The sequence below is a fragment of the Heptranchias perlo genome, chromosome 27, assembly GCF_035084215.1.
Source record: "Heptranchias perlo isolate sHepPer1 chromosome 27, sHepPer1.hap1, whole genome shotgun sequence".
Lineage (NCBI taxonomy): Eukaryota > Metazoa > Chordata > Chondrichthyes > Hexanchiformes > Hexanchidae > Heptranchias > Heptranchias perlo.
In genome coordinates, this window is record NC_090351.1 from 31,724,955 (window position 1) to 31,736,396 (window position 11,442).

At 41.6% G+C, this 11,442-nt stretch overlaps 1 protein-coding gene across 1 annotated transcript; it reads right to left on the minus strand.

The window, feature by feature from the left end:
- Positions 1-1,015: 1,015 nt before the first annotated feature.
- On the minus strand, positions 1,016-9,721 carry bysl (bystin-like). Its single transcript, XM_068007570.1, has 7 exons — positions 9,296-9,721; positions 7,204-7,369; positions 5,949-6,087; positions 3,962-4,095; positions 3,301-3,461; positions 1,974-2,076; positions 1,016-1,421 (listed from the first exon to the last, which is right to left on the minus strand). Exons 1-7 carry the CDS (start codon positions 9,555-9,557, stop codon positions 1,079-1,081), a joined length of 1,308 nt encoding a protein of 435 aa, XP_067863671.1. The 5' UTR covers positions 9,558-9,721; the 3' UTR covers positions 1,016-1,078.
- Positions 9,722-11,442: the final 1,721 nt, after the last annotated feature.

Here is an 11,442-nt window from a genome sequence, read left to right on the forward strand (position 1 = left end):
TCAATTTGTGCACAGCAAGGCCCCACAAATAGCAATGAAATAAATGACCAGATAAGGCTCACCACCATCTTCTCAAGGGCAATTAGGGATGGGCAATAAATGCTGGCCTTGCCAGTGACACCCACGTCCCATGAACGAACAAAAAAATTGTTTTTTTTTTTAAAAAGTTACGTTGATTGAGGGATAAATATGTCCACCAGAGAGGACAGACGGACCCTCAATTTAACGTCTCACGAAAGACAGTATGCCGACAGTGCAGCACTCCCTCAGTACTGCATTGAAGTGCCAGTCTGGATTATGTGTTCAGAGTCTCTGGCGTGGAGCTTGAACCCATGACCTCCTGACTCAGAGGCAAGAGTGCTAACAATTGAGCCAAGGTTGACACCTACTTTCTTCTGTCATTGTTGTGCAAAAGTCTTATAGTGGGTAAAAACTTAGTGCAGTAAATTCCTATTAACGAGATGACTGATTTGAATTTATTGACATTGCGATAGTACCTTCTGCAAAGGGAATATTCCCAAAAATCCTACTGCAAAAGTCATCAAATCCCACACTGACAGTGGATAAAGTCCCTTGTACATACTGAGTCAGCAGCTTAGCCAGGGACCTACAATTGGCCTCAGTGTGCTTGAGCAGGGAGAACGAACAACCAACCAGGGTTCCTGCTTCTAAACTTTACCCAATGACCCCCGTGTGGCTATGTGGATGTCAGGTGAGCACAGGATTAGGCTGGTCTATGATGCTTCATGCCCCACGTAGCCGGTCAACTCTCAAAGTCCAAACAAACACAAAGACTGGCCACTTGGGCTAGGTACCAGGGGGCTGACAGTGCCCACAAAGCCGTAAAACAGCATGATTCCATTTCTCTAGGCTGGGAAAAAGCTGAGGGGAGCAGGGAAAGAAGTGGGTGCAAAAAGAAATCATTAATCATGTGTGTCGTGCAACAGATAAACAATTATTTGTCCCCACTTCCTAGTGAGAGTTCTATTGAGAGAATCAGATAGATCAACCTCACTTCAAACCCAGATATTTATTCACGCAAGAGTACACAATCTGTAGGAAATGAGATACAAGTACGTCATTCCACTGCCATTCCCACTTCTACGTCCCTCGATTTGGAGTTGACCAATTCACGCCTGGTCTCAGGTGAAATATGTGGATGACCGTGGATCCTCAGCAGTTCCAGTAATGACTCCTTCTGTTCGGAGGACAGGTCCTCCTTATACCGCTGGGCAAAGGTAAGCAGGCTCTGGTGCCACAGTACTGGCAGGTTTCGCTTATCAGTCCTGAACTGCAGGAAGTGAAAAACCAGAGCATCGATAACTCGGAAGGGAAGCGCGTACTTCTTGTCAATCATCAGTCGAAGGAAGATGCTGTTTGCTCCATTATATTCCATTTCTGCAATCTTCAGCATTGCAGCACTATTAACAGAAGAAATATTATGGTAAAGAGATAGAGATACTGATATCACAAAACTGCAGATTATAAAACGTATGTATGCCTGCACCGTTGGAAGCTTTTGAGTCACCGCTGAAACTTATAATGATTAAATTTAGAAATTTAGAGAATGCCCACTCATACCTGAATTTGTATTTTTACACATGCATCATTTTGGAACCAAGGCACAACATGCATTCCACGAGTTGTTTTCGTCCCTCCACCAAAGTAAGATTCAAGAGTGGAATTTGTTGAGTTCACTTATTTTAAAAGACACGATTGGGTGGAAGGAAAAGAGCTATGGGCAGCAACAACAACTCGCATTCAGACAACACCTTTAACATGGAAAAAATATGTTCCGAGGCACTTCGCAGGGGAGTAAACAAAAACAAGATGGTGCCGAGCCGAAGGAGGAGATATTAGGAGGGGTGACCAAAAGTGCAGACAATACAAGGGGTAATGGGGTCACAATTTCAATTGAATGGTATTAGACTATTATGGATTTATAAACACACCACGTACAAACCAACAATTACCTGGTATGCAGAACTGGAATAGAGCATTTAGTCAGAATGCTGCCAATAATGATAGCTTCTCTTAGTGTGCACATGCCAGATTCACATAAAGGAAGTAGAATACCTGGGGAACGGGGAAAAAAAAGTTAATAAAATTAGTATTGCAATTGAGCATCAATTCCTGCCTTTCCCTTGCAAATTATATATTTTTTTCCGGCTCACTCTCGCACAAGGAAAGTTAGAAATTCACTATTGAGCAGGGAGGAGTTGACCTGCTGACTTGTCCGGAGCAGACACAGGAAATGTGACACTTCCCATATTTATCCTCAGACATTTTCTCCAAGTTTTTTTTTGTGTTCCCAGCAACCACCAAGGTCAGTTTGTAAAGTACCCTGTCCTTATTACAGCTGTCTCTAGTTGTAATTTTTTGTTGTCACTAATCAAGTAGAATAGCAGGAGCCATAGGAATAGCATTTAGTATAAGAACATAAGAAATAGGAGCAGGAGTAGGCCAATCAGCCCCTCGAGCCTGCTCCGCCATTCAATAAGATCATGGCTGATCTGGTCCTAACCTCAAATATTCATACCAATACACTATGGGGGGGGTGGGGAAATTGCATTTAAGTAAACGCATAGTGTTCTCAACTAAACACCTTTTTAAAATGGGATGTCCTTCACAAATAATCTGCCAACACTCACTGCCCAGGCTCATGTGAAAAATGGTCATTTGGATGAGCAATCAAAGAGCTGTTGGCACCCATGAAATCACAACCAAAGCAAGAGCCAGTACCTTCACCACAGGAGGGGAAAACGTGTTCGTTTTTTAAAAATATGAATAGTTTCTCGCTGCCACCAGTGACTCGAGCTGGAACCATTAGTACTGAATCCTCGCATTCTAGAGCGAAAAATACTCTCTCCAATCACAACCCAGGTTCAGAAGGAAAATCTACAATTTACTGCTACACGGTCTTCACAGTTCAAGTTAAGAAATGTCACCCCTCCCCTCCCCCCCACCCTGTGCCCCCAATTCCACTTTACTGAAGTCCCAACGACAACACTGCTGATCTGCGTTAACATCTGACGACTGGGAAAAGATTCTACAAAACGACAAATCAACCGTACTCTGCTGATCAGTGGTATTTTATGAGACAAAAACTTCCAGGTATAATACATCTACCATTGCAATACATGCAATGGTAGATGTATTATACCTGGAAGTTTTTCAGTGAGTTTTTCAACTCGTTTTTCAGTGAGTTTTTCAACTCATTTTTCAGTGAGTTAAAACAGAATTATACTTATCTCTACATCAGCTTTCTCTATCGCCTTTACCAGAGGAAAGCCATCTTACCTTTAAACCAAGCTCCGGGTTTGAAAAGCGCTTTTTTTAAGGCCATGTAAAGATGAAAGTTCAGCCGTTTGTATTCTGCAATGTCATCTCTCACTCGAGGCAAAAGTACCAAGTTATAGAATCTCTGCGCCATCCTCGCCTTCAAATTGGCAGAAAAGATCCTATCGGAGATTTAAGGGGAGGGAGGGAAATTATGCAAACATAGCATCAAGATGACAATTTTGTTTCTTTAAACAAACAAAGATGGTGAAATCACAGTGAAGCACTCCTTTACGTAAGGACACAACAACCCCTCAGGAGGTAGCTTTCTTTGGATACTGAATCACCAAACTGAGCTAATGGTCAAGAATATTACAAGCAACTAACCCCAACACAGCAGCACGGCTCCTACCCTCAACAGAAGCAGCAAGTAACTCCATAATGCAAACTTCTTGTCAATAGTACTGGGGGAGGGGGTTAAACCTAATCAAAGAGCTCTATGAAGTGGGTTGAGCAAAAAATACTTGCATTTAAAAAAACTAGCCCACCTCTATAATCGCCTCCCAACAACGCATAATAGCTGTACTGGCCACCAGGTCAGGTATCCCTGCCAAAAGAGGGCAAAAACAACCAAAAAGGGCACTTCAGTTCTCAAAGGGTTACAAGAATGCTGGTCTCTTACCGTGTCGCCTGATACATGGCTGCTGCTGTCCAGGTCTCTGGTTCGGTGATGTACAAGATCTGCTCCCAGTTTGACAATGCCGGGATAATCTTAAAGGCTTTGGGAAGTTTCCCGCTTCTGTACTTACACAATACCTTTAGGGAAATAAAATGTAAAATTCAATCCACTGAAAAGTGAGATTTTCTCATTTTATTCCTGCTTTAAATGTTAAAAATTTTAACAAATTACATTTGCAGAAAAATTTAGTCAAATGCATTAACAATGGACACCAGTCACCAGAAGTATTTGAGAAAGGAGATTCTGGTTATAAATGGTTCACTGGGGCTGCATTTCACTTAACCGAACACAGAAATTAGCAGCACACAAATCTGCCCCCATGATTCACCACACGCCATATTCCCTCTCTCAAATGGGTCATGTGGTAGACTTCCCCAGCACAGGAGAAGCATTTTCCTCCAGAAATAAGGGGTAGGGAGAAGAGAGATGGAGAAAGGAAGAGAAAGAAACAATCAACTTTAGCTATTTGCACAGATGATAAAAACTCAGTTGCAGAGTGATAGCCGCTCACCCTGTTTTCCCAGGGTTGATACATAGGACAGTCAGGGAGGTAGAGATAATAACAATTTAAGTAACATATTTAGTGAAAGGGTATCTTTCTACTTGAAAGCATCTTTTTCGTATCTTAACTTTCTTAACTCATTTGTTTGTACCATAGCCCCTTTTTAACAATTAATTCAAAGTTTGCTTTCTAACCAATTTTCCATGCTTTGCAAAGAGTAGGGGTAAAAGGTTTTTTTTTGGATTGGAAAGGTATGGTGAGGGGGGTTCCACAGTGACCACTTATTTACTACACACATTAATTAGGAGTTGAGGGAACAAAATCAAAGTTTCACAATGACACCAAACTAGGGGTGGGAGAGAAAGCAAATTGTGATGAGGACTGTGAAAGACTACAGGAGGAAATGGATGGGCTGGTAGGGTGGACAGACGGTTAGCAAATGCAGTTCAGTGTAGAGAAACGTGAAGGGATGCCTTTTAGAAATAAGAACGGGGGAAGGAAGCACACCTTAAATCGTAAAATTTCAAATGGAATATATCCCAACTTGGAAATATATCGCCATTCCTTCATCGTCGCTGGGTCAAAATCCTGGAACTCCCTACCTAACAGCACTGTGAGAGAACTTTCACCTCATGCACTGCAGCGGTTCAAGAAGGCGGCTCACCACCACCTTCTCAAGGGCAATTTGGGATGGGCAATAAATGCTGGCCTTGCTAGCGACGCCCACATCCCATGAACGAATAAAAAAAGTGGAATGGAGGGACCTTGGTATGCAGATATATAGGTCATTGTAGGTACCAGTTTAAGTAGATAAAGCAAGTGGAATCATTGGTTTTGTATCTAGAGGCGTAACATGCAAAAGCAAGAAGGTAATATGGAACTGAATAAGGCTACAATTGGAGTACAGTTTTGGACATGTTATTAAAGGAAAGGTTCACCGTAGCTCCACTGGATGTTACCACAGATGAGGAGTTACAGTTATGAAGAAAGACGTGAGAAGTTAGGCTTTTTCACTAGCGCTGAATAAGTTAAAGGATAACTTGATAGAGTCCCTCAAGAGTATGAAGGGTTTTGGTGAAGCAATAGTGATAGATTGTTCCCACTGGTCAGCAAGATGCAATAAGAAGGCATCAACACATGAATGTACTTGTTGCTGCACAGAAAATCATTCAGGTCCCAATTACTGCCACCACATTTCTTCCTTCATTAAGAAATATAAGGCAATTTTGGTCCTATCTATCCACTTGTCTCACTCACTCTCCAACACAGCACTCCCTCTAGTGGCATGGCTGAAGACTAGTAAAATATAACAACTGACAACTGATCAGAACTTGTGCCCTCAAGTTAGTGGGTACAATATTCCATTGCTAAAGCTACTGCCCTGGTCAATAAAATATCATTTACTATGAATGTGGCAGAACCCTTTACCTCACGAACTCCCTTATACACCTCCAGGACTCTGGGGTCAAGCTGAGGCATAGGTCGACCAGAGATTTCAGACATGGCTGTTTCCACTTCGGTCTGCTTCTCCGTAATCTTCTCCATAATGATGTCAGCAAGAGTACGCCTTCGGTGCAAAACAAAAAAGTAAACTGACACATTCGGCCAAAATACATTTATACCCGTCTAACGTTCGGGCTCAAAATGGGAGGGTTGATAATTATTTGACGACATCTGCCAACTCGACACTTAGTGATAGTAGAAAGAAAGTGGTGATAAAGGCTTCAACTAAACTATAATTTCATAAGAATAACCCTCACTTCTCAAACGGTTCTGTGGATAAATGCATTGCCCTATGTGGTACTGAGCCATATAGACACGAGGAGCAGAAAAGCCCAGGTGCAACCCTCTGTGCTGGGTTTTTCAATCCACAAAGATGTCAGTAGAGGCATTACGTCTGACTTCAGTATTCTGGGGCTGGCAGGCGGGATGAGAGGCCCCAAAAACAAAATCAACCTACTTGCGACCGCTCCTGTCACTAAACAGTGACTCCTGCTGGATACTACATACAGGCGCATGTTGGATAAGACAACAAACAAGCTCAGCTGTGATGCTCACCACCCCCTACACACTCAGACAAAGAGCCTGCTGACAATCACTGACTGACTTGCACCCAAAAGACAGTAATTTCTGCTAGAATTATGCTGACTCGCCAGGGGCAGAGAAATCAGACAGGACATACTCTGGCAGCTTCCTGCAGTTCCCAGCACTTACAAGGTTTTCCGCCAGAAGTGACAGGGGACATACACGTCCGTCTTATTATGACGAAGCATCTACAAAACATGTATGTAAATAGTGCACTTCTCACAATTTTTAGCAGAGCAATGCTGGACACTAGAAACGCTGTTATTATGGTACGTGTGTGGGGAGGTGGGGGGATATATGACTGATTCAACTCCCCATCTCTGCAATTTCAGATTAAAAATAAAAAAAACACCTGACTCCTCTCTCCAGCTACACTACACAATGACAGGCACGAGAGACCTGCCACAGAAATCCCCACGAGGCGGGTATCCTGCTTGACAAAATTTAAAATGAGCCCAAAACCAGAAAATCGGCCGTCATCGGGAGCACTGGAATGGAGCAGGCACAAAGCAGAACTCGCAGAGTTTTTATGCTGCAGCAGAAAATCGCAGTTAAAGAGCGGCCAATTCCGCACAAATACCAAAAAGCTGCGGATTACCTCAGTGGTGGATTTTTGCTCATGAACATATCGATTGCCTTTTCATCCTCAGGGTTTACTATGACTTCCCCGCAATACTCTTCCTTTGCGATCGCCGTAGCCCTGTCCAGTGCAGGCCATTCATCATCCGATTCGGAGTCAGAACCTTTACCCTTTGAACTTGTGCCTACAAAATCAAAACAAATTGAATAACCACCTGCACCCCATGGGGCTTCTCACTGAATTACTTTTTTTTAATGATATCTTTTTATTTTCACCCCCTTGGTTTAGCTTCCTCCGTTCTTTAGCAGAGGTCAGCCAGTGACCTCTTCCATGTTTCTTTTGAACCAAACTGCTGGAGGTGTGCGAGGATTATTTGCTTCTAAGTATACAACTGCAATTGATAAGACAGCAGAGATGGCAAAGTGTCATAAGCAGAGATGCCAATTTGCCATATTTAATAAGGAGCTGCTGAGTTTTTAAACAGCACAATATATGGCTGTTCATATATACTCACAATTCCCAGTATTAAATATGGCAAGTTCTACATATGGAATGCTGCAGCCTTTCTGTTGAAGCCTTGTCCACATTCATTACTCCTGTCTTTTAGACCACATTCAACAGTTTCATTTCCAGCTCTGGATAACATTAAAAGTAAATGATAGTTAAATCCTGTACAGCAGAACACATTGTTCTGGTCTTTACCTTGTTACAGACAAGGCTTTTGGCAATATTGCTCCAGTGAACTGAAAACAGTTTAGCAGCTGCTGAATTTGGTCTTGCAGTGTTTCCAAGATTACCTCAAACTGGTTAAAACAGATGTTGCAAATTACAAGACTTTGTTTTTGCCTAAGTCCTGCCCTGTACCTGTAGGGAAACTGTAATGGGTAAGACAAGAACCTCCAGTGAGTTCAGCACCAACATCACCATCAATATTAAGACTGGAGTCACTTAATTCAATCAGTACAACTTGTCCTCATATAATACCAAATAACGAACATATTACATTTCCCCACGTCTTACTTGATTTAAACAAAATAACATCTAACTATTCACATGCATTCTAACCTCAGAGTCTAGATGAAAGCCTATTCTAGCAGCTTTTTTGTTTGCTGTGTCTGTTCTTGTTCTTTTTATTTCCCTGTGTTCACTAGAGAGGAGGGTCTAGGACTGGGGACTTCCCAACACAGTGGTTGTGAGATGTTTATCAATTACCAAGACAGGGGAACAGATTGCTTATTGTTTTCAGTCTTTGTGGAACCAATGTAAATGCCTAGCTTATTGATATTTTTAACCACCTTTTGTCTCAGTAATTTAAAAAGAACTCAAATACACTTTGCTTTACAGCCCCAACATTTAAATGTAACTCTTTTTCAAAATCCTGTGGGGAAAAGGAAATGATCAAAAATCCCAAAATGTGACACGACACCTTCTCGGGAAATTGTGTACAATGAAGCAATCTAACCTCAGTCAGTTGTACAACATACTGATACAACAAACTAAAATGGTCAGATGAAGGTCTCCATCTAAAATCTTAACTTTTTAAAAATTCCTTCAGTTGTTGACCGACATTTCTATCATTTTCTTGTCTTATTAGTACAATAGAATTATTATACATCGTTTAAAATAATCTGAAGGAACACACAGAAAAGAATGTAGTTTGTACTTGTCAACTGTGGTCCTGGAATCACTACATCACACAGAAAATGTTGTAAATACATAGTAGGCCCGTCAGCTTCTGTAAAGAAATTAGTTCATATTTCGAGTGGACACACTTACATAGTATTTAGACCACAGAAACAGACCATTCGGCCCAACGGATCTCTGCTGGTGTTGATGCTCCACACGAGCCTCCTCCCACTCCACTTCATCTCACCCCATCAACATGTCCTTCTGTTCCTTTCTCCCTCATGGACTTATCTAGCTTCCCCTTAACTTGGTTAGAATTCCATTTCCGTTAAAATTTTAAAACGCTCTTTTTTTTTTGCAAGAGACTAATTTCAAACTTTGAAAAGCTGGAGTAATGCTGATTTAACAGCGATCCCTTTACAATAGATGTCATGCCTCCCCCCCGCCCCGGTCGTGTCGCGCAGTCAGTCCAGGCCAGACCTACCCAGGACCGTGGTTTTCGTTCTTTTCCCTTCCGATTTCTTCCCCACTCCATGCTCTGCCTCCAGCTCCTCCTGCTGGATCCTGGCCTGCTCCAGAATCTTCCGGGACAGTTTCTCATCCACGTACTCATCCTCGGCCTCTTCCCTCTGGTCTCGCTTCTTGATGCGGGTGACTGGTTTCACGGCGGCCCCCTGCAGAATCTGATCGGCCAGGGGCAAGCTTCTCGGCTCCCCTCCGCCTTTACCCGCCTTAACCTTCGGCATTTCCGATTAAACCCCCCCCCCAATAAAGGGTCACTCGATTCACAATTCCCCGGGCCCCAGACAGCACTAATCAGCCGCCCACAGACAGCTACCCTGGGCTTTAAATCACTCCCAGCCCCCGACCCCTCGTGGCTCTGGACACCGATAGCAGAAGACGGCCGTACTGCGCCTGCGCGACATGTAGCAACTTCAATGTAACAACGTTCGCCTCATTAACATAGTCAATCTCATGCAAATTAAGTCTCCGCAACTTTTCCCCACGTGGTTAACCACCACTCTACATCAATGCCCGTTGCCTCTTTTTTAATTGATCCATAAGGATGACATTAGGTTAGCAACATGTTTGCTGAAGGGCAGGAAAGTTCTGGTTTCTCAGGAAATAGTTTCTTAAAGGTGGTAATTTCATTACTGCAACCAAAATGGTGAAAATGGGTGTACCTTTCAGTATTCCTCTGTTTTTTGGAGGTGGAGGAAGAAAGGGTTTATCTTGGGTTATGTCTTCGGGTCTGCTAATTTATGGTTTGGTGCCTGTTGTGCATCTTCTCACAAGATCATCTTTTGGAAGGAAGCCACCGTTTATTGTCACGGGAAGGAAAGCCCAGGGAGAGTGTGTTGTATTCAAAGTAATTCCCCTAATTTTGCAATATATTATAGTTTTTATCTCCAAGGTGGAAAATTACTACCTGCTTTTGCTGTATTGCATATCCTTCCTACAGTGAGAATGAATATTTTTCCCCACAGAATAAAATGAATCTGGCATAGCCCCTGGGAAAAAGAACAACATGTGGATGTTTTATAAAAAGCTGTATACATTTCAGATCAAGACTGTGATTGAAGGTCCTGGGGAACTGAAAAGACCTTGATGAGTAAATAATCAATTTTACAACACCAAGTTATAGTCCAGCAATTTTATTTTAAATTCACAAGCTTTCGGAGGCTTCCTCCTTCGTCAGGTGAACGATGTGAAAATGAAAATAATCAGTGTTACAGGATGATTCCTTATCTGCAGTCATGTAAATGTCACTTTGCAAAAGGCTCAATCATTGTTCAAAATGGAGGTGGAAGATAGGTAGTTGTTTTGCACCATTACTTTTGGGAATTGGGAGAAAAGTATTTGAAAGTCACCTCCCTTATGAGATGAAATAAATCTCTATTTGATGGGGCAAATAGTAGCTGGTTTGCACCTGACCTTCCTGAGGTGAATAGATTTTTCTCCTCTTCCTATATTTTTGTGTTCTTAATAGTGTTGTGAAAATAACAATGATGAATCTTTGTACTGTTCTTAACCTGTTTGAGCTTTAACTGCAGCCTCTCTGATAAATTTTACTTAGCACTCTGATCCACTACCCTTTTAACTTTTGTCTTTCAACTTCTACATATGATTTGATTTAAATGGTTTAACCAAATTTTTTCATAGTAGCTGTATCCATCTGTGGTATGTATATTGCTTGTGATTTTGTTCATGGTAAATTGGATGTATGTTCATTTTATAATAACAGGAATTTTATGCCATGTAATGCAACATATTCTGTTACTAATGTAGAGCTAGGTTTAAATCGGCCTTCCTTTTAATGCCACAAAGTCTAATTGCTGTAAATTCTAAAATCAATTAGAACTTAATTATTGTTTATAAGGGAAAATTTCAGCTATTTGTCAATCTTTAGGTCAGAAGAAACCAGTATAAAATAACTGCTTTTTCTCTTTTTGTTAAAAAATACTTTTGACACTTTTAATTGTGAAGGATCTGCGTTTCAAGATTTTTAAATATACCTGTATAATAATTTAAAGGATCTGCTGATTTTCACTAGTTTTAAAGGTGGCCATTGAACAATAGAATTCTATTTTTACATATAATATCTAACCTATTTTCCTGGATTACTTGCTC

What these genes read in the sequence shown, in the direction of transcription:
- bysl (XM_068007570.1), bottom strand. Translation starts at nt 9,557, where the DNA reads ATGCCGAAGGTTAAGGCGGGTAAAGGCGGAGGGGAGCCGAGAAGCTTG. An exon ending in GCCATGTATCAGGCGACACG is followed by an intron (nt 3,462 to 3,961) that starts GTAAGAGACCAG and finishes AATCTCCGATAG; the next exon opens with GATCTTTTCTGCCAATTTGA. An exon ending in ATTCCAGTTCTGCATACCAG is followed by an intron (nt 1,422 to 1,973) that starts GTAATTGTTGGT and finishes TTCTGTTAATAG; the next exon opens with TGCTGCAATGCTGAAGATTG.